Source organism: Schistocerca cancellata, chromosome 5 (genome assembly GCF_023864275.1).
Source record: "Schistocerca cancellata isolate TAMUIC-IGC-003103 chromosome 5, iqSchCanc2.1, whole genome shotgun sequence".
NCBI lineage: Eukaryota > Metazoa > Arthropoda > Insecta > Orthoptera > Acrididae > Schistocerca > Schistocerca cancellata.
This window is the reverse complement of record NC_064630.1, coordinates 153,462,968-153,487,571: the sequence shown is the minus strand read 5'-3', so window position 1 is coordinate 153,487,571 and position 24,604 is coordinate 153,462,968. Positions and strand designations below refer to the sequence as shown.

Sequence of the window (24,604 nt, the reverse complement as noted above, 5' to 3'; positions counted from 1 at the left end):
TTCATTTGGTAAGTCACATCATCTTTGTTTTTAGGTATATTTTTCCTTCATGGAATGTTTCCTTCTATTATAACAATATATATATATATATATATATATATATATATATATATATATATATATATATATATATATATATAAACAAAGGATGATGTGACTTACCAAATGAAAGTGCTGGCAGGTCGACAGACACACAAACGAACACAAACATACACACAAAATTCAAGCTTTCGCAACAAACTGTTGCCTCATCAGGAAAGAGGGAAGGAGAGGGAAAGACGAAAGGATGTGGGTTTTAAGGGAGAGGGTAAGGAGTCATTCCAGTCCCGGGAGCGGAAAGACTTACCTTAGGGGGAAAAAAGGACGGGTATACACTCGCGCGCACACACACATATCCATCCACGGTGGATGGATATGTGTGTGTGCGCGAGTGTATACCCGTCCTTTTTTCCCCCTAAGGTAAGTCTTTCCGCTCCCGGGACTGGAATGACTCCTTACCCTCTCCCTTAAAATCCACATCCTTTCGTCTTTCCCTCTCCTTCCCTCTTTCCTGATGAGGCAACAGTTTGTTGCGAAAGCTCGAATTTTGTGTGTATGTTTGTGTTCGTTTGTGTGTCTGTCGACCTGCCAGCACTTTCATTTGGTAAGTCACGTCATCTTTGTTATTAGGTATATTTTTCCTTCGTGGAATGTTTCCTTCTATTATAACCATATATATATATATATATATATATATATATAAACCTGGCTTAGTCAAGGATCTATCTTCTGTAATATTCTTCTCTATCAGGGAAGAAATGATGATGATGTTTGGTTTGTGGGGCGCTCAACTGCGTGGTTATCAGCGCCCGTACAATTACCCAATCTTTGCTCAGTCCAATTTCGCCACTTTCCTGGATGATGATGAAATGATGAGGACAACACAAACACCCAGTCATCTTGAGGCAGGTGAAAATCCCTGACCCCGCCGGGAATCGAACCCGGGACCCCGTGCTCGGGAAGCGAGAACGCTACCGCGAGACCACGAGCGGCGGACACTATCAGGGAAGGTGGCTTTGTAGGTGTAAGATGCAGTCATGAGATTAAGATGAAGTAAATTTTGTGAGAGAGATGGGGGTCAGTTTGTGACTGAAGGCTGAGTGACATGAATCTGAACCAGGTGAAGGGTTTGGCATTCTGGGTATTTAGGGAGGACTCCTCTAGATGGCCCATGAATAGGTTAACATAGGATGGTGCCATGCTTGTGCCCATAGCCTTACCCTGGATTTGTTTGTGGGTAACGGCTTCAAAGGACCACTTAAAAATGTCTTATATTCTTTTTCTTTGTGCCTGTCTTGGGCTGAATACCTCCTATATGTCATGAGTTAGAATCTACATCCTCACACATAATGGCTTCTCCTGAGGAAAAGATATGTAAGTAAACATACGGCACTTTGTGGTATCACAATGGACACCCTCCTATGCCAAACTTTTGTGAGCAATCTAGATGATATCTTCCTAGCCACCCAAAAACACAAAGGCTTTGTCTGATTCAGGTTCACTGAAGATATCTTCATGAACTGGAGACACAGTCAACACACTATCTCGTTCTTCCACATCCTCAATACCATCTCTCCCATTCACTTCATCTGGTCCTCCTGAAACTCCACTTCTGCAATCGGTTTATGAAAACATCTGCCCATATTTCCCACTAACCATCAACAATACCTCCATTTGATAGCTACCATCCTGTCCTCAGTAAAACTCTCTACCATACAGTTTGTACATCTGAGGGTGGCACATGTGTAATTATGAGCACTCCCTTGCGTAATATTCTGAGGGTCTAACTAAAGTTTTTACAGACAGACCTTACTCTCAAAACCTAACTCTCAAACAGATTTACCATGTCACATCCTCCAACTGTCCTCATGAACTAGGTAAGAGTAACACACTTCTAATCACCTAATACCACCACAGACATCATGAAGTCTTGAAATGAGGAACATCCTATGCAGAATCATTCCCACCCCTTGCAAGTGGCATTCCACTGACCATCCTGTGTACTAAACATGCTAATCTAACCTAACCTAACCCAAAGTGGTATTGTGTCACCCATCCAATGTATAAAATATGCTGATCCATTCCTATGACACACCTGCTCACATTTTAACATGTGTCATATGCCTGTAAACGGCCCAGGTGCAAGATCTGTTCTATGCACCAACCCAACACTTCCTCTTATAGATCAATCATAGGCATATCCTATCATATAAATGGCAGGGCCACAACTGAAAGATGTCATGTCACTTACCATCTATGCTGTAACTTTTGCGCAGTCCTATACATGGATGTCATCACCAACAACAGTCCACCTGGATGAGTGGCCACTGTCGAACTGCGGCCATGAGCAGAACTGACCACTATATGACAGAAGATGCAGCTGACCAGAATGAGCTCAACTTCAAAAGCTGCTTTGCAACCTGTGTCACCCAGATACTCCTGCTCAAATACTAGTTTCTCTGAATTACACAGACATGACCTGTCCTTACAACACATACTTTGATCCAGCTATCCTCCTTGCCTCACTCACCACTAACACCTGTCCCATACCCACCTTCATCGCTGTCTCAAAGCCCCCCACTTCACTCTCTGTACATTTGTACCCTCCTCCCTCCCCCCCCTCTCACTCTCTCACTCTCTCTCTCTCTCTCTCTCTCTCTCTCTCTCTCTCTCTCTCTCTCACTCACTCCCCCCCCCCCCCCCCCAATTCTATCTTACCCTCACTCCACTTCTCTACATCACTGTGCAAAACACACCACTCCCCTTTTCATACCAGAGATGCTCTCTGGTATCGCATTACTATCCTGTTATCCTGTACATTTATTGTCTCTTCCTCCCAGCCAACAGTTAAAATTCACTCCAAGCCTCCCTTCTGCTCCACATCTCCTTCCCCCCCCCCAAATTACAAGCTATCATCTAGATCAAACACTGTGTGTGCGTGTGTGTGTGTGTGTGTGTGTGTGTGTGTGTTTGTTTGTTTGTTTGTTTGTTTTCTGCAGTTAGCTCTGAAAAGGATAATGTCTTGTTTGTTTGTTTGTTTGTCTGACAACCACAGTTGGATGATACTCTTTTTTAGAAATCTGAGGGTATATCCTTATTTCAAATATCATGCATATTATGTGGAAAAATGTTATCAGAGTTGGTTCTCCCAATTATCTTAATAATTCTGAAGGAATGTCATCTACTCCAAGTGTCTGATTTCAATTCAGGTCTTTCAATGCTTTGTGAAATTCTTGTTGCAGTATCCCATCACCCATCTCATCATCATCTAACTCCTCTTCTCTTTTTATAACACTGTCCTGAAATGTGTTTCCATTATGCATTCCTTCTACATATTCTTTTCACCATTTAGCCATCCTCTCTTTGCTTCTGAATGTGAAACATTATTTCCAATGTGCTCAATGCATGCACAGAAATGAGATGGTACATTACATAGAATACATTCCTCAACATTATCCGCCACTGCAGTGCTATCCAGCAGCAACTGTTGGTTACATCTGGTGTGCAAACCACAGAGTTTGTTTATAAAAGTGGACACACATAAAATAGTTACGTTAGCTTAGTTACCAGTCACCAAAGAGTGACTATTGTGCATTGTTACTTTTAACAGTATATAATACTGTTGTTCTTTCAAACAGTATACTAACATTGTTCTTCTTTCATTCTGTCTATTAAAATACAAATTCGCTCCCCTGTCCATAAGTTAAGCAAGTTGCTCTGTCTTTAGTATACACTGTACAGAATTTAAGGGAATCAGACAGTGAAGTAGATAGTTGTCTTGCAATTCATAGTTCATGTTTCTTGATACATGTTTCTTGATACATGTTTCTTGATACATTCACAAAACTGCTGAACAAATTCACTCCTTAATGGAAACTTCTCTTCTAAAGACATGGCATGGAATACTCCTGAATTAAATTAAAGCCCAAAAAACTTTCAGAAAACATAAAGGTAAATAAAAAGATATCTAAGCAAGACTCAAAACTGCAACTTTTCACTTCACAGATCACATCTGCTCCACTATACTACGTTTGGTAGATATGTTTGTCCATGTCCTTTATTTTATGTTGTTCCAGAAGCTTTAACTACAGATATGGCATTACTTGACATTTGATGATAGCAAATCTTATGAAAAACAATAGGTTTTGATAAACGTTCAATGTGGCAGTGCCTTTAAGTGGCATACTTTCATAATGCATGAATTATAATATGAAAAGCACGAATACAAAGAGCCTTCAGTGGCTGATATGTCAATTGATTACAACAAATAGTACCCAAAACAATGTGTTTTTGAGATATCGTCATTGTTCCAGTGCTTTGAAATGGCATACTTTCATAGGACGTAAGTTATAACTTAAAAAGACAAAATATGGGCTTCAATTGCAAAGGATGTAATTCAATATAGTATCTTCTACATTAAGCTTGTGATGTAAAAAGTGATCTTACATTCCAATTGTCACCTCCTTCTCCTCAAAGCCAAAATCTGATGCATCTTATTCTGCCTTTCACACTTAAGAATGCTATGCAACATGAAATTCCAAACTGTGATGTCACAAAACTGTACCAGCTACTGTTTTTAATCTACATAAATGGTTTTCTAATAACTTTAAAGGATGGTTAAAAAACTTTAACATCTGCTGATTACACACTAATGAAGGATCTACACTCATCTCTACCAGAAACAGGTCAGATGATAGTTGAATAGGCCTAGAATTGATTCCCAATAAACTGTTTGATTCTTAAACTCACAAAGACCCATATTATAAAATTTCAAATAATCAAAAATGAGCTACTAGCACCTGAGCTAGACACAAATGACGATACACTCAATGAAACACTGTGCGTAAAAATTTTTGGGGGTCTAGCTGGGTAACAAGTTAAAATGGACACAAAACATAAATAGGTTTATAACTCTGACATTGGTCCATGGTAGCATTTTGGACCATGTTTCATTCTTATGAATTATGATGTTTCTGGAAACCAAAAATTTTCTCCATAGGTATTAACATGTGTTCCAAAAACAACGATCATGTGAAATCCAGCTTGCTCTGTTCATCCAAAAGACCCAAAAGACAGTAGATACTGGTGCCCAGGTTGATACCACATTCCTTGAATTTCGGAAGGTGTTAGATAATCTTCTGCATTGCTGCCTAATGAACAGAACATGGCCATATGGAATATCAGATCAACTATGTGACTGGACTGATGAGTTTCTCACAAACAGAACATTGGCAATGTAGAGAAATCTTCAGACTTAAAAGTAATGTCAGGTGTATGCCAAGGAAGTGTTATAGGAATATTACCTTCCAGAATTTGTACAAAGGACCTAGTGTATAACATCGGGAGTTCCATGAGGCTTTTCGTGGATGATGCTGCTGTATACAGAGAAATCACACCACTAGAAAACTGTAGCAAAATGCAGGAAGACCTACAGAGAATTGACACTTGGTGCAGGGAGAGGCAGTTGACCCTCAACCTAAGAAAATGTAACATATTGTGTATAAATAGGCAGAAAGACTCATTACTGTATGATTATGCAATTTCAGAACACTCCCCAGAAGCAGTCGCATCCATAAAATACCATGGAGTAAGTGTATGGAGCAATTTAATAAAATAAAAGTACCACATAGAATTGATTGCAGGTAAGGCAGATGCCAGACCGAGATTCACTGGAAGAATCCTCTGGATAAGTTGTTCACCCACAAAAGAGCTAGCTTACAAGACCCTCGTTCGATCAATACTTATTGCTCACCAGTCTGGAATCTGCACTAGATAAGATTGACAGAGGAAACAGAGAAGATCCAAAGAAGAGCAGCATGGTTTGTTACAAATTCACTTAGTACATGCGAAAGTGTCACAGAGATGCTCAGCCAACTCCAGGGGCAGATGCTGCAAGAGAGGCATTCTGCATCATGGTGTGATTTATTGTTAAATTCCAAAGGTCTATGTTCCTATTAGAGTTGTCAGTCTATTGCTTCCTTCTATGTATATCTCGTGAAAAGACCATGCAGGTCAAATCAGAGATATTCAAGCCTACACAGAGGCTTACCAACAATCGTTCTTTCCATGAAACATATGCAACTGGAACAGGGAAGAGGGAAGTGAGACAGGTACAAAATGTACCCTATGTCACATGCCATAAGGTGGCATGTAGAGTGTAGATATAGAATCACGTAGCTCAGATGAGAATATTTTGCTCTTAGAAGTATCTCCTATTGTGTTGGCATAAACATTAGCAATTTTACTTGTTATGTTATTGAATTATCTTATTGGAAACCACACCTTACGTACATAATGTATTTACTCAAAATAAGTAATAACATATACATCTGAGGGTTCCTCGAAGATATTGGAATTCTTACACTTACTTCCTAGTACACTTACTGTTCAGTGATTTTTGTTGCTGGAAATAGAAATCAGTTTTAATTACAGTAAAAGACACAAAAATAATTTTTATGCAGCATTTGCTTCCTTGTTTACAGTTCACAGAGAAAAGTTAGTTCCCATCTAAAAAACACAAGAAACTATGAATGCTTACAAAAAATACACTGTTGCGAACAAAAATGTTAAAAAGAGATTAGGGTAAGGTTAAAAAAGGAGGGTAAGTCACAGACCTACCCTTTGTGAGAAGGGACCACACTCCTCCCCTCCCCTCCCCTCCCCTCCCCTCCCCTCCCCACCCCTCCCCTCCCCTCCCCCCCCCCCCAATTGTGAGAAAAAAGGGAGAAAAGTTTCTCCAAAAGCTCGGATAGTGTTGGGTACTTCTTCATATGTCTATTAGCAGTGCTAAGTGCTTTGCCTCTTAAAAGTACAAACCAGCTAGCAATTCTGTTTCGTAGTTTTTTAGAACTTAAATTAATTCAGAAAACATTTATCACAAAAATGTTTGAAGAGGAAATTATAGAAAAAAATTTCTTTTTGATCAAGTCACTCAGCCATCTGGGGCACTGGACTTAGGCAGCCACAGCAGAACACAATAAGAGAGAAATCAACAATGACTATGAGAGCATTCTGAACATGATCTGAATGAAAACAAAGCATTAAAAAAAGGATACACCCCATTCATGACTCTTATTCAGCACAGTATTGAAATATAAAACTTCTCCTTCTGGCCATAATAATCTGTTCCAAAATACTGAGTCAACTAACACTGACAGGCTAAGAAATATTAATCCAGCCGGAACACCAATTTGAATGACCCTGTAAACAGAAAACAATTACTGTAATGTAAATGAAACTTTATTAGCAAAGTACATATCACATGTGACAACTAGTATACAAAAGCATTTCTACATATCACTGCTGTGATGCTGTGGCAGTAGTAATGACAATAATAATAACAATAAAAATAATAAAATTCAGAGACTAACACTGAGCTTCCAGAGTCTCTGAACTTGTTCCAAGAAATAATAATTAAGTATCTATCAAAATTTTCACTGTGTCTTGAAGAAAAAACAATGTCTGAAAGGCCAGCAATCACCCACAGTTCTTTTCACAATTTAATTCTTCTAGTAATCATGTTGTTGTTATTGTTGTGATCTTCAGTCCTGAGACTGGTTTGTTGCAGCTCTCCATGCCACTCTATCCTGTGCAAGCTTCTTCATCTCCCAGTACCTACTGCAGCCTACATCCTTCTGAATCTGCTTAGTGTATTCATCTCTTGGTCTCCCTCTACGATTTTTACCCTCCACGCTGCCCTCCAATACTAAATTGGTGATCCCTCGATGTCTCAGAACATGTCCTACCAACCGATCCCTTCTTCTAGTCAAGTTGTCCCACAAGCTCCTCTTCTCCCCAATCCTATTCAATACCTCCTCATTAGTTATGTGATCTACCCATCTAATCTTCAGCATTCCTCTGTAGCACCACATTTAAAAAGCTTCTATTCTCTTTTTGTCTAAACTATTTATTGTCCACATTTCACTTCGATACATGGCTACATTCCATATAAATACTTTCAGAAACGACTTCCTGACATTTAAATCTATACTCGATGTTAACAAATTTTTCTTCTTCAGAAACGCTTTCCTTGCCATTGCCAGTCTACATTTTATATCCTCTCTACTTCGACCATCATTTTGCTTCCCAAATAGCAAAACTCCTTTACTACTTTAAGGGTCTCATTTCCTAATCTAATTCCCTCAGCATCACCCAATTTAATTCGACTACATTCCATTATCCTTGTTTTGCTTTTGTTGATGTTCATCTTATACCCTCCTTTCAAGACACTGTCCATTCTGTTCAACTGCTCTTCTAAATCCTTTGCTGTCTCTGACATAATTACAATGTCATCGGCGAACCTCAAAGTTTTTATTTCTTCTCCATGGATTTTAATACATACTCCGAACTTTTCTTTTGTTTCCTTTATTGCTTGGTCAATATACAGATTGAATAACATCGGGGATAGGCTACAACCCTCTCTCACTCCCTTCCCAATCACTGCTTCCCTTTCATACCCCTCGACTCTAATAACTGCCATCTGCTTTCTGTACAAATTGTAAATAGCCTTTCGCTCCCGGTATTTTACCCCTGCCACCTTAAGAATTTGAAAGAGAGTATTCCAATGAACATTGTCAAAAGCTTTCTCTAAGTCTACAAATGCTAGAAACGTAGGTTTGCCTTTTCTTAATCTTTCTTCTAAGATAAGTCGTAGGGTCAGTATTGCCTCACGTGTTCCAACATTTCTACAGAATCCAAACTCATCTTCGCTGAGGTCGGCTTCTATCAGTTTTTCCATTCGTCTGTAAAGAATTTGCGTTAGTATTTTGTAGCTGTGACTTATTAAACTGATAGTTCGGTTGGAATTATTATATTCTTCTTGAAGTCTGAGGGTATTTCGGCTGTCTCATAAATCTTGCTCACCAGATGGTAGAGTTTTCTCAGGACTGGCTCTCCCAAGGCGGTCAGTAGTTCTAATGGAATGTTGTCTACTCCGGGGGCCTTGTTTCGACTCAGGTCCTTCAGTGCTCTGACAAACTCTTCACGCAGTATCATATCTCCCATTTCAATTTCATCTACAGCCTCTTCCATATAGGTTGATAAAAGGAAGAGAGATTGGGATTTAATGTCTTGTTGACAGCGTCATTAGAAACTGAGCACAGGCTCAGACTGAGGAAGGGAATCAACATGTCCTTCACAAGGAAGCCATTGAAGATTTCATTAAATAATACAGGGTAACCACTGAAAACCTAAATCTGGATGGCAGGCCTGTCTTCCTAAATTCTAATCTAGTGTCTTACCACTGTGCCACCCACCTCAGCTTGGACTGAAGAAGTCGGACATTTAGATCACAGATGGAATGTGTCATGCTAGTCAGATAGGACAATACCTCAACAGATGCACAACTGTTTCACAACAAACGGTCAAGACTTAAATCTCACATAGGGTCACACTGTGCAATTTTCAACAAACAAAACTGACCAGTCAAAGAAAGCCATTAATGGTCATATTCTAAATGTATGCTGTCTTTAGTATAAACTGATAGAAAACAAACTAATAGAAAACAAAACAGAGTCAAGAAAAAGACAAATTAATTAAAAAGTTAGATTAAGCATGTCTTCCGTTTCAGCAACGGAAGCAGTGTGAACACTCTGAAGATAACCATGTGTCTTTAAAGACTTTACCCACAGAATTCTTACACACACTTCCGAATACATTTACTTTGTACTTGTATCTGCTTCTAATAATATGAAAAATAAATGTTTCATATTGACTGTGGTTTATACAGCCACACTATAAGACATACAGAAATAAAAATTTTCATTGTGCCTCTGCCTCTACAGTTAGCAATAGGGTTTTGGATTCCGATGCAAATATTTTTCACAACCTTCAATCAGACATAAAGCAAGACATTGGAAATCATTACAAATTCTAAGCAGTGATACTTTATAACTTATTCTTTCCACAAATTATCTGGTTACCTAGATATAAAGAGTTAAGAGTTCTGTTAGCTGGCTGAAAAGCAGTAATGCTCATTGTAAACAACCTCAGTCATTACAGATGGAAACAACAACAATTATGGAAAGGATAGATTGCTACCCACCATAAAAATGACAAGTTGAGTTGCTGACAGGCACAACGAAAAGACTACTACACACAATTTTTTCAGCCAAATCCTTTATCAGAAAAGAGAAACATACATCCTTTCACTCCTCACTGCCAGAGATAGCAATTTTGTGTGTGTGTGTGTGTGTGTGTGTGTGTGTGTGTGTGTGTATGGTGTTTGAGAGGTGCTCGCTTGCATGAATGCGTATATGTTTCTCTTATATGTTTCTCTTTTCTGATGAAGGCTTTGACTGAAAGCTTAATGTGTAATTACAGTCTTTTTGTTGTGCATGTCTGCAACTCAATATGTCATATTCATGATGAATGGCACTCTGTTCTTTCCATAATTGTTGGTATTACAACCTGGACTCTCTGCTGTTAAATGTAAATGACAGTTATTCTTTGATAAATATCAATATATCCATATAAGTGTAAAGTTAATATCAGGGGGGAACAAGTAGGTTCTTAACATATATCTGGAGAAGCAGCAGCTTTCTTCAAATTAGCAGCTTTTCCGTGTTTTAAGTACAAATTGTACAGAACAGCACAGTGATATTTCATTGTTTATACAATATACAAATTTAGTTTCTGACAGTTTCTTCTCTTTCATGAATGTATACTATGACTTTTGTAACATATCTGATGACAGAATCTATGGAACGTGATGGTAGTTCCGGTCACCAATGACTCTTCTTTATTGCTTGTAATGTACGAAAAGTGCTGTCTCTGTTTAGATTGTGAGGTGTGAAATATCTGTTCCATGAAGTGTTGTGTTGCACAATGTTAACAGTACCAACAAATGATGCTCACCAAACACACAGTTAAATTTTATTAATAATTTTAGGGACTTCTGGATACATATACTGTGTTGAGAATATATATTGCTTGTGTATCCTAATGAATGTGATGGAAAAAGCAACTCTTACAAGAAGGGGGCAGCTGTGCAGTTTGGTCAAGCTTTCCAAACCTGCTGATTTGGTGGTTATTCCATGCTGTTGACCGAGCGGGGTGGCGCAGTGGTTAGACACTGGACTCGCATTCGGGAGGACGACGGTTCAATCCCGCGTCCGGCCATCCTGATTTAGGTTTTCCGTGATTTCCCTAAATCACTCCAGGCAAATGCAGGGATGGTTCCTCTGAAAGGGCACGGCCGACTTCCTTCCCAATCCTTCCCTAACCCGATGAGACCGATGACCACGCTGTCTGGTCTCCTTCCCAAAACCAACCAACCAACCATGCTGTTGCACACCTGCCTCTGAGACACACTGCACTCCACACAATAGCGTGGGCCTTGACACTGGCCTAAATCATAAAGAAAAGAAGAATGAGTTCCAGCGAAGAGCCTGCACTAAAGCCCGTTAGTGAGTGGATGTAGAGATGTCAATAATTTTGTGAACACTCAGTTTAACTGTCAAAGCTAAATTGTAGACAATTGTATATGGGAGTTTTCAGAGCTGTATAAGTTGGAAGAATAGATGCAAAACTTCAAAAAGAGACTTCATTTATTTGGTAGGTTGTTGAACCTAGATATGCATGAATTTTATCTCCAACACAGGCCAGACTGTCCAGGAGGCAAAGTACAAGGAAAGAAAAAAGAAAAATTCAGAGAACAGAATTGTACTCCAAATAAACAAGCCAGCGATTGCAAATCTTTACACCACAGCATTGCAATTATTACATGAAGCTCCCCCCCCCCACCCCCACCCCCCCCCACCCCACCCCTCAGGACATCCGTCAAATACAGCAGGAAACATCCCAACTGCACTTCTGAATCTTTTATTTTTTATGTGAATTCTAACCATGAACGAGAAGTGTAGGACCTGCCATTGGTTTACAAGTGGTGGGTTCTGGCTCTGAGCACTATTCGACTTAACTTCTGAGGTCATCAGTCGCCTAGAACTTAGAACTAATTAAACCTAACTAACCTAAGGACATCACACACATCCATGCCTGAGGCAGGATTCGAACCTGCGACCGTAGCGGTCGCTCGGCTCCAGACTGTAGCGCCTAGAACCGTACGGCCACTCCGGCCAGCTGTGGTGGGTTCTGTCGGGAGGAATTTATCAGGGAACTTAATGAGAGAAAGAGGCTATTAGAGGATCAGGAAGGGAAGCTCTGTGCCCTTCATACTTGGATAAGACCATGAACAACCAGACATGCTCAAGAGGGGACATGGGAATGGAGGGAAAGGTGGAGAAGGCCTGGGAAATAGTAGTTGAAGAGGAAGAGGTAGGAATAGAACATTGTCAGATTACAGTCAAAAAATTGATTTCAGCAGTTGGTTGGTTGGTTGGTTGGTTTGGGGTAGGAGACCAGACAGCGTGGTCATCGGTCTCATCGGATTAGGGAAGGATTGGGAAGGAAGTCGGCCGTGCCCTTTCAGAGGAACCATCACGGCATTTGCCTGGAGTGATTTAGGGTAATCACGGAAAATCTAAATCAGGATGGCCGGACGCGGGATTGAACCGTCGTCCTCCCGAATGCGAATCCAGTGTCTAACCACTGCGCCACCCCGCTCGGTGATTTCAGCAGTTGTCAGACATCTACATCTACATGGTTACTCTGCAATTCACACTTAAGTGCCTGGCAGAGGGTTCATCGAACCATTTTCATACTACTACTCTACCATTCCACTCTCGAATGGCACATGGTAATAAGGAACCCATAAATATTTCCATTTGAGCTCTAATTTCTCTTATTTTATTATGATGATCATTTCTCCCTACGTAGGTGGGTGTCAACAAAATATTTTTGCATTCGGAAGAGAAAGTTAGTGATTGAAATTTCGTAAATAGATCTCACCACAAAGAAAACCACCTTTGCTTCAGTGACTGTCACCCCAACTCGCATATCATATCACTGACACTCTCACACCTATTGCACAATAGCACGAAACGAGCTGCCTTTCTTTGCACTTTTTCGATGTCCTCTGTCAGTACTACCTCATAAGGATCCCATACCGCACAGCAATATTCCATATTCCAGCAGAAGACAGGCAAGTGTAATATAGGCTGTCTCTTTAGTGAGTTTGTCAGATCATCTAAGTTTTCTGCCAACAAAGTGCAGTCTTTGTTTCGCCTTCCCCACAAAATTCTCTCTGTGGTCTTTCCAATTTAAGTTGCTCGTAATTATAATTCCTAGGTATTTAGTTGAATTGACAGCCCTTAGATTTGTGCGATTTATCATATACCCAAAATTTATCAGATTTCCTTTAGTACCCATTTGGATGACCTCGCACTTTTCTTTGTTTAGTGCCAATTGCCACTTTTCGCACCATACAGAAATTCTCTCTTGATCATTTTGTAATTGGAATTGATCGTCTCATGATTTTATTAGGTGGTAAATTACAGCGTCATCTGCAAACAATCTAAGGGGGCTGTTCAGATTATCACCTAGATCATTTATGTAAATCAGGAACAGCAGAGGGCCTAGACAATACCCTTTGGAACACCAGATTCCACTTCTGTTCTACTCAATGATTTACCGTCTGTCACTACGAACTGTGACCTCTTTGAAAGGAAATCACAAATCCAGTAACACAACTGAGACGATACTTCTGGAAATCTAGGAATATGGAATTGATCTGAGCTCCCTTGTCGACAGCACTCATTACTTCACAGGAATAAAGAGCTAGCTGTGTTGCAGAAGAATGATAATTTCTGAATCCGTGTTGGTTATATATCAATAAGTCATTTTCTTCAAGGAGATTCATATTGTTCAAGTACAGTATATGCTCCAAAACCCTACTGCAAATTGAGGTCAGTGATAGGGGTCTGTAATTCAATGGGTTACTCCTATTTCCTTTCTTGAATATTGGTGTGACCTGTGCTACTTTCCAGTCTTTAGGAACAGACCTTTCGTCAAGTGAGTGGTTGTATATGATTGCTAAGAAAAGTGCAACTGTATCTGCATACTCTGAAAGGAACCTGACTGGTATACCATCTCGACTGGAGGATTTGCCTTTCTTAAGTGATTTGAGTTGTTTCGCAACATCTAAGATATCTATTTTTATGTCACTCAATCTAACAGATGTTACGGTTTCAAATTCTGGAATATTTACACTACTGTCCATTAAAATTGCTACACCACGAAGATGACGTGCTACAGACGCAAAATTTAACAGACAGGAAGAAGATGCTGTGATATGCAAATGATTAGCTTTTCAGAGCATTCGCACAAGGTGGGTGCCGGTGGTGACACCTACAACGTGCTGACATGAGGAAAGTTTCCAACCGATTTCTCATACACAAACAGCAGTTGACCGGCGTTGCCTGGTGAAACATTGTTGTGATGCCTCGTGTAAGGAGGAGAAATGCGTATCATCACGTTTCTGACTTTGACAAAGGTCGGATTGTAGCCTATGGCGATTGCGGTTTATCGTATCGCGACATTGCTGCTCGCGTTGGTCAAGGTCCGATGACTGTTAGCAGAATACGGAATCGATGGGTTCAGGAGGGTAATACGAAACACCGTGCTGGATCCCAACAGCCCCGTATCACTAGCAGTCGAGATGACAGGCATCTTATCCGCATGGCTGTAATAGATCGTGCAGCCATGTCTCGATCCCTGAGTCATCAGATGGGGACGTTTGCAAGACAACAACCATCTGCACGAACAGTTCGACGACATTTGCAGTAGCATGGACTATCAGCTCGGATACCATGGCTGCGGTTATCCTTGACGCTGCATCACAGACAGGAGCGCCTGCAATGGTGTACTCAACGACGAACCTGGATGCACGAATGGCAAAACGTAATTTTTTCGGATGAATCCAGGTTCTGATTACAGCATCATGATGGTCGCATCCATGTTTGGCGACATCGTGGTGAATGCACATTGGAAGCGTGTATTCATCATCGCCATACTGGCGTATCACCCGGCGTGATGGCATGGGGTGCCATTGGTTACATGTATCGGTCACCACTTGTTCGCATTGACGGCACTTTGAGCAGTGGACGTTACATTTCAGATGTGTTACGAGCCGTGGCTCTACCCTTTATTCGACCCCTGCAAAACCCTACATTTCAGCACGATAAAGTACGACCGCATGTTGCAGGTCCTGTACGGGCCTTTCTGAATACAGAAAATGTTCGGCTGCTGCCCTGGCCAGCACATTCTCCAGATCTCTCACCAACTGAATACGTCTGGTCAATGGTGGCCGAGCAACTGGATCGTCACAATATGGCAGTCACTACTCTTGATGAACTGTGGTATTGTGTTGAAGGTGCATGTGCAGCTGTACCTGTACATGCCATCCAAGCTCTGTTTGACTCAATGCCCAGGCGTATCAAGGCTGTTATTATGGCCAGAGGTGGTTGGTTGTTCTGGGTACTGATTTCTCAGGATCTATGCACCCAAATTGCGTGAAAATGTAATCACATGTCAGTTCTAGTATAATATATGTGTCCAATGAATAACTGTTTATCCTTTGCATTTCTTCTTGGTGTAGCAATTTTAATGGCCAGTAGTGTACTTCATCTTCTTTTGTGAAAGAATTACCGAAAACTGTATTTAGTGATACCATCATCGGTAACATTTCCATCGCAATCGTGCAGTGATGGTATTGAATGTTTTTTGCCACTAACATACTTTACATATGACCAGAATCTCTTTGGGTTTTCTACCATATTTTGAGACAATGTTTCATTGTGGAAATGCATCTTGCATCGACATCCACACTAAATTTCGAGCTTCCGTGAAACTTAGCCAGTCTTGGGGATTTTGCGTTCTTCTGAATTTGCCATGCTTTTTTTGTTGCTTTTGCAACAGTGTTCTGACATGTTTTGTGTACCATGGTGGATCAGTCCCATTTCTTATTAACTTATGTGGTATGAATCTATCTATTGCTGTCGATACTGTATCTTTGAATTTGAGCCATATATGGTCTACACTTACATAATTAGCTTGGAAGGAATGGGGACTCTCTCTTAGGAAGGCATCAAGCAAATTTTTACCTGCTGTTTTAAATAGATATATTTTGCATTTATTTTTAGTGGTTTTGGTTGATATGGTTTTAAGCCTCACTACAATGACCTTGTGTTCAATAATCCCTGTATCCATCATGACGCTCTCTATTAGATCAGGATTATTTGTGGCTAAGAGGTCAAGTGTGTTTTCGCAACCATTTAAAATTTGTGTGTGCTCATGGACTAATGGTTCAAAGAAATTCTCAGAGAAAGCATTTAGCACAATTTTGGAAGATGTTTTCTGTCTACCAGCGGCTTTGAACATGTATTTTCACCAACAAATCGAGGGTAGATTGAAGTCTCCACCAATTATAACTGTATGAGTGGGGTACTCATTTGTAATGAGATTCAAGTTTTCTTTGAACCGTTCAGCTATTATATCATCTGAGTTGGGGGGATCAGTAGAAGGAGCCAATTATTATTTTGGTATGGCTGAGCCTTCACCGGTGGTAGAGTGGGAGGTCATCTCGAGGTGTGGCAGGGGGCGAAAGACATTCCAGAGGGCTGAACGGAAGGCCTCTCCAGTTTGTCTGAGGAACCGGTTTCAGGCTCTGTCTCAGGCTGATACCGATCTTCGGCCGGACATGGCTGCTTGTCCTGTTCCAGAGGCTGTCGGTCAGTCTGCAAGGTCAGGGCGGTCGCAGAGGGTGGGCTTACTGGTAGTTGGGAGCACCAACGTCAGGTGCGTAATGGGGCCCCTTAGGGATATGGCAGCAAGAGAGGGGAAGAAAACCAATGTGCACTCCGTTAGCATACCGGGGGGAGTCATTCCAGATGTGGAAAGGGTCCTGCCAGTCTCGCTAGTGGGATGAAAGCAGAGCTCACCATCTGCAACATCGTCGACAGGACTGACTGCGGACCTTTGGTACAGAGCCGAGTGGAGGGTCTGAATCAGGGGCTGAGACAGTTCTGTGACCATGTGGGCTGCAGATTCCTCACTTCTGCCATAGGGTGGTGGGGTTTTAGGTTCCGCTGGATAGGTCAGGAGTCCACTACACGCAGCAAGCGACTGCACAGGTAGTAGGGATTGTGTGGCATGGACTGGGCAGTTTTTTAGGTTAGATGGCCTCGGGCAGGTACAGAAAGGGCAACAGCCTCAAAGAGTGCGGGGCAAAGTCAGGACATGCGGGGACCAAGCAGCAATCGATATTGTAATTGTAAACTGTCGAAGCTGCATTGGTAAAGTACCAGAAGCTGAAATTGTTATAGGTACAGAAAGCTTGCTGAAGCCAGAGATAAATTCTGTCGAAATTTTTACAAAGGCACAGACGGTGTTTAGAAAGGATAGATTGCATGCAACCGGTGGTGGCGTGTTTGTCGCTGTTAGTAGTAGTTTATCCTGTAGTGAAGTAGAAGTGGATAGTTCCTGTGAATTATTATGGGTGGAGGTTACACTCAACAACCGAGCTAGGTTAATAATTGGCTCCTTTTACCGACCTCCCGACTCAGCAGCATTAGTGGCAAAACAACTGAGCGAAAATTTGGAATACATTTCACATAAATTTTCTCAGCATGTTATAGTCTTAGGTGGAGATTTCAATTTACCAGATATAGACTGGGACACTCAGATGTTTAGGACGGGTGATAGGGACAGAGCATCGAGTGACATTATACTGAGTGCACTATCCGAAAATTACCTCGAGCAATTAAACAGAGAACCGACTCATGGTGATAACATCTTGGACCTACTGATAACAAACAGACCCGAACTTTTCGACTCTAAGTGCAGAACAGGGAATCAGTGATCATAAGGCCGTTGCAGCATCCCTGAATATGGAAGTTAATAGGAATATAAAAAAAGGGAGGAAGGTTTAGCTGTTTAGCAAGAGTAATAGAAGGTAGATTTCAGACTACCTAACAGATCAAAACGAAAATTTCTGTTCCGACACTAACAAAGTTGAGTGTTTATGGAAAAAGTTCAAGGCAATTGTAAAATGTATTTTAGACAGGTACGTGCCAAGTAAAACTGTGAGAGACGGGAAAAATCCACTGTGGTTCAACAACAAAGTTAGGAAACTACTGCGAAAGCAAAGAGAGCTTCACTCCAAGTTTAAACGCAGCCAAAACCTCTCAGACAAACAGAAGCTAAACGATGTCAAAGTTAGCGTAAGGAGGGCTATGCGTGAAGCGTTCAGTGAATTCGAAAGTAAAATTCTATGTACCGACTTGACAGAAAATCCTAGGAAGTTCTGGTCTAACGTTAAATCAGTAAGTGGCTCGAAACAGCATATCCAGACACTCCGGGATGATGATGGCATTGAAACAGATGATGACACGCGTAAAGCTGAAATACCAAACACCTTTTTCCAAAGCTGTTTCACAGAGGAAGACCGCACTACAGTTCCTTCTCTAAATCCTCGCACAAACGAAAAAATGGCTGACATTGAACTAAGTGTCCAAGGAATAGAAAAGCAACTGGAATCACTCAACAGAGGAAAGTCCACTGGATCTGACGGGATACCAATTAGATTCTACACAGAGTACTCGAAAGAACTTGCCGCCCTTCTAACAGCCGTGTACCGCAAGTCTCTAGAGGAATGAAAGGTTCCAAATGATTGGAAAAGAGCACAGGTAGTCCCAGTCTTCAAGAAGGGTCATCGAGCAGATGCGCAAAACTATAGACCTATATCTCTGACATCGATCTGTTGTAGAATTTTAGAACATGTTTTTTGCTCGGGTATCATAACGTTTTTGGAAACCCAGAATCTACTCTGTAGGAATCAACATGGATTCCGGAAACAGTGATCGTGTGAGACCCAACTCGCTTTATTTGTTCATGAGACCCAGAAAATATTAGATACAGGCTCCCAGGTAGACGCTATTTTCCTTGACTTTCGGAAGGCATTCGATACAGTTCCGCACTGTCGCCTGATAAACAAAGTAAGAGCCTACGGAATATCAGACCAGCTGTGTGGCCAGATTGAAGAGTTTTTAGCAAACAGAACACAGCATGTTGTTATCAAAGTAACCTCTGGCGTGCCACAGGGGAGTGTTATGGGACGATTGCTTTTCACAATATATATAAATGACCTAGTAGATAGTGTCAGAAGTTCCATGCGGCTTTTCGCGGATGATGCTGTAGTATACAGAGAAGTTGCAGCATAAGAAAATTGTAGTGAAATGCAGGAAGATCTGCATCGGATAGGCACTTGGTGCACGGAGTGGCAACTGACCCTTAACATAGACAAATGTAATGTATTGCGAATACATAGAAAGAAGGATCATTTATTGTATGATTATATGATAGCGGAACAAACACTGGTAGCAGTTACTTCTGTAAAATATCTGGAGGGATGCGTACGGAATGATTTGAAGTAGAATGATCATATAATATTAATTGTTGGTAAGGCGGGTACCAGGTTGAGATTCATTGGGAGATTCCTTAGAAAATGTAGTCCATCAACAAAGGAGGTGGCTTACAAAACACTCGTTCGACCTATACTTGAGTATTGCTCATCAGTGTGGGAACCGTACCAGATCGGGTTGACGGAGGAGATAGAGAAGATCCAAAGAAGAGTGGCGCATTTTGTCACAGGGTTATTTGGTAACCGTGATAGCGTTACGGAGATGTTTAGCAAACTCAAGTGGCAGACTGCAAGAGAGGCGCTCTGCATTGCGGTGTAGCTTTCTGTCCAGGTTTCGAGAGGGTGCGTTTCTGAATGAGGCATCGAATATATTGCTTCCCCGTACTTATACCTCCCGAGGAGATCACGAATGTAAAATTAGAGAGATTCGAGTGCGCACGGAGGCTTTCAGACAGTCGTTCTTCCCGCGAACCATACGCGACTGGAACAGAAAAGGAAGGTAATGACAGTGGCACGTGAAGTGCCCTCCGCCACACACCATACGGTGGCTTGCGGAGTATAAATGTAGATGTAGATGTAGAACTTCAACATAGTGCTCCCAACTTCAGTGGGACATCACCACAACCAGGCCAAGGCCATTCTACTACACTGTGATGCACACTACACTCGCATCAAGTCATGCAACCAAGAAGTATTGTTCTGTTATTCATAGCAAATCCAGATAGTATTGTTCTGTTGTTCATAGACTGAACACTTCCATTGTTCTGGCTACTTGGATTTTCCACATCTTGTAGTGCGTATCTTCACAAAACGGACACTCCAGAGAAAACTATTAGTTGTCTATATACTGGAAAAGGTGTAACCTGTTTAATGCAAACAATATTGTTAAATGGAATTTACATTCCTAAGCCCAAATATTCTGATAAATATAGGAATGGGTAGTAAGGTCCTGTTTTGTTTTACTTTTTAGATATCTGGGGATTTGCAAAATCCTCCCTGATATCTACTGGCAACCTATTAAAGATTTTTGCATTGGTATATAAAAATTCAATCTGTGCCCTATGCAGGGGTGCATTGTTTACATAGGAATTATTTTTACTTCTAGTACTGTGGCTGGGTTTTTCTCACTTAACTGTGAATTATCTAATATTAATCACAAATACTATGGAGGGTAAACATATTTGCATGTGCGTGTAATAATTCCACTGTCTCTGAAGAAGTTTCTGCAAGGTGTTTGGTTATCAACTCTATACAATATTGTGACTGTCAACTTGTGCAGAATAAATACTTTTAAATCTTAACTGAATTGTCCTGAAGGTTATGCCAAAATAATAAAAGTATGCTAGCAATCACATCCGCAAGACAATGGAACGAGAGCAATTTCTACTAAGTGCAAAGAAAGCAGAACTAAGTCTCCATTTAATGAACTAGAAATTTTTGACTGACTTCACAGTATATCTAATTGCTTGCGACATTTGTGGTTGACAACACCATCTTGTTTGAAAGGAACAGTAGTATTCATTTGTGAACACAAAATGGAGGTACGGTCTCTTTGTTATGAGCCCAAACTTTATTACCATTCAAAGAAGTGTACAACATTCTCAAACAAGTTTTCCTTTTCTGCTCTTTTAAACATGTTCTTGTTACCCATCATAAATCTTACAAGTAAGTAGATGTACTACAATGTCAGTGTCAGAATATTAAACTTACTGAACAGTGAATAATATTCGAATTCCAAAGGTATCTGTTTTCAGCTTTCACAAACGTTATGAATATGTTCCTTCTGCGAGAGATCCCCAACTATCCCGCAACACTGTGTCTTCTGCTACATAAATCATTACAAGAAAAGCTGAACGCATGAGTGCAAACAGAATTGTATGTAATAAGACAGATTTACTGAATTTTATGCAATTGAGAGTCAGTATACTGGCATACAGCAAAAGTGGCTTCTCACTAGAATACGATTTGCTATGTTTTTGGTGCCCCTTGTCTGGCAATATAACATGCCTGCTCAGTAAATATACTTTAAAATGGCACAGTCTTCCATTATCCCACATGAGACAGATTATATTGCTCAGTGAATTGATGACCTATTGCTAAAATCAAAATGTGATTTTGTTAATACATTGTATTCAGAGAAATAGGAAGCTGTTATTTTTAAACATTGGCACTTTGAAAATTTTTAGAGGAAAAAGTGACTGATGCAATACTGGCCTGTACACCATGAATTATTTAAATTAGCCTCAGAAAAGCCTAGCCAGAAAACTGAGTTACCCAAAAAACCTAGTACATTGCTAATTTATGGTGCAAAAATGTACCTTGGTGAAAACCAAATGCAATAAAATGCAATAAAAATTTGTGCAGTTTATACATTATATTTATCATCCAAGCTGTGTTCACCATAGACCTTCTAAACTGGTGGTCCCTAGGAAGTTGCATAAATAATGTTCCCTTGAGATTTGCAAAAATAATGGTCTCTGGAGAATTGCATACATAAATAATGGTCTCTGGAGAGTTGCATACATAAATCTACTGCAAGTCATTACTGACTAAATTTATTACATATCTGCATACTATCCATTTCTTTCTTAACACTTTGGAACATTACAATAAACACATCATAGACAGATAACCTATTAGCAATAATTCTATTTGATATAAGGTGTACAATTTTGCTTCTGCCATTTTTTCCACCAACATTCGAGGCTTCACTGAAGCAAATTGGTTACACATGTAACATTCAAAGTATTTTCCATCGATGGCCACTACTTTCATCCATCTTTTGGGCAGTGTATGAATTCTGCGTCGAAAAAATTGTACACCGTTTGAAGTGATCCACGAATTGATTCAATTCATGACCTCTTCATGAGATTGGAAGTGTTGGTCAGCCAGGCCATGCATCATTGATCTAAATAGGTGATAGTCAGAGGGAGTAATGTCTGGAGAATACAGTGGGTGGGGTAGGACTTCTCATTTTAATGTTTGAAAATATGTTTTGACCTCTTTTGAAGCATGGGGTCAAGTGTTATGCTGCAAAATTACTTTATCGTGCCTCTTGCTGTAGCCTGTTGCGGCCATTTGTCTTTTAATGCTCTGATTTAACACATTAATTGCATTTGATAACGAGCACCTGTGATTGTTTCACTTGGTTTTAACACCTCATAATACACGACGCTGAGCTGGTCCCATCAAATGCAGAGCATGATCTTGGAGCCGTGAATATTCGGTTTGACCTTTGACGTGGAAGCATGGCCAGGATATCCCCATGATTTTTTGTATTATAGGTTTATTGTAATGAACCTATTTTTCATCCCCGGTCACAATGTGATGCAGAAATCCCATCTGTTTTTGCCTCTGAAGCAACTGTTCACAAATACACGAATGTCATTCAACATCTCTTGGTTTCAGCTCACATGGGATCCAAGTTCCTTTCATGCCCATAGCCTTGAGACATTTTGAAATGTCTTGCTGTGTCACTCCCACTAATTGTGCCAATTCTTCTTGAGTTCGATGTCAGTCTTTACTCAGCAATGTCTCCAATTCTGCATCTTCGAAAATATTTCTCTTGCACCACTGTGCCTGTCTACGACGTTAAAATCACTGTTCTTGAAACACTGAAACACTGAAACCACTCACAACACATTCTTTCACTAATAGCATCCTTACCATATGCACTTCATAGCATTCGATGAGAGTCAGCTGCTGTTTTCTTCGTACTGAAGCAAAACAGTAACACCTCCCACAAATGATGAGAATAAGGCTCGTAAACTGACATTGTCAATCAACAACAACTTTATGATGCAGACACAATTGACTAATGTTTGAATGAGGTTATGTTGAGCAAGGTCCAAGCTAACTGTCTGACGTCTGCAATCTGTTTCTTTCGACCGCTACTTACTGTTGTCGCCAGCTATCAGCAAACGGCGGAAGCAGAGTTGTACACCTTGTAGATTACAGAACTGTACTGAATTACGCTCACACAGTTATATGTTCTGCAGTTTCAATAATTTCAGTCATAATAAAACAATAGAGATTACAATCTTAAGGGCAATTTTAATATGGCAATATGAAATCTTGGACCATAGTTTCCTTGCATGAGATAATGTTTTCAATTTTCCATCACCTTGATTCTTTCATAACAACTTTAATGTTTGCTATCAAACTGCTTGCCATGTTATTACCTTAGCGGACTGATTTTTCGGAAGATTAGATCAGACAGCAGCAAAATTCCCAGGAACAACGCTAGTTCAGCACGAAATATGATGATTGCAGCAGCAGAAAAGGAGATGAAATTCACATGGTTCTGCCTGATCCAGCTATGCAGGGCAAGTAAAACTGTAAGAATTTCATTGTAACAATTATGAATAAGAATTATCTCTTCCATCAGTCAAAATTAATTATGCAACTACTTATAATTATTTATAATTTGTACTAGTCTGTAAGGCTGAATGTATGGGACATCATGTGAGTATTACCAAATGCGACTATGTCAAGGGGTTAACAAACAGTGACTTACAAAAGAAAAGAATCAACAATGGGATATCCAAGGATGGAATAATGACAATTTATCAAAAGAATAAACCGCTACTCACCATATATATGAGAATATATTTTTAAATATATTTTTTAAATATATCTTTTTAAGAATATATATATATATATATATATATATATATATAAGCTCTCAGACAAAAAGGTCCTCCTCCCAAAGTAGGAAACATACACGCTTTTGCACAAGCACAACTCTCCCACACACACTGGCCAAAGGCAGTGGTCATGTGTGTGAGTTGTACTTGGGCGAATGTGTGTGTATGTTTCCTCCTCTCGAAGGAGGACTCGTTTTGTCCAAAAGCTTAAATATATTGCAGTCCTTCTGTTGTGCTAATCTGTGACTCAACATCTCTTCTGTATGATGAGTAGCACTATATCCTTTTCATAATAATGACTTACAAAAGATTTTTATAATAACAATACTGCCATATTGAACCTAAAGATTCACAGCAATGCCTCACTTTTGGCTGCCTCATTCATTATGAAATTTTTACATCTTTCATGTTTTTAACTACTGTAGCAACATACTCAGCATAAACAGGGATGCTGAAAATGCCACAAAATATTAAAATATTCAAAGTTGGTACCTCTCATGATTTCACTGTTCATTATTAGTGATAAGACTAGAACTGTAGCTTCCCTGAGCTCAATATTTTAGTAAATGGCTACATAGTGGAAAAATCATTGGCCATAGTTTTT

The 24,604-nt window shown here is 40.2% G+C and overlaps 1 protein-coding gene across 2 annotated transcripts in view; it reads right to left on the bottom strand.

Annotated features, from left to right (window-relative positions):
- LOC126189024 (probable Dol-P-Man:Man(7)GlcNAc(2)-PP-Dol alpha-1,6-mannosyltransferase) overlaps positions 1-24,604 on the bottom strand; it is a 156,790-nt gene that overhangs the window by 81,418 nt on the left and 50,768 nt on the right. For both annotated transcript variants that reach the window (XM_049930848.1, XM_049930847.1), the window contains exons 5-6: positions 23,536-23,689; positions 7,095-7,239 (exon numbers count right to left, since the gene is read on the bottom strand). In XM_049930848.1, the coding sequence (XP_049786805.1) occupies positions 7,095-7,239; positions 23,536-23,689 (299 nt within the window). The remainder of the gene's footprint in view (positions 1-7,094; positions 7,240-23,535; positions 23,690-24,604) is intronic.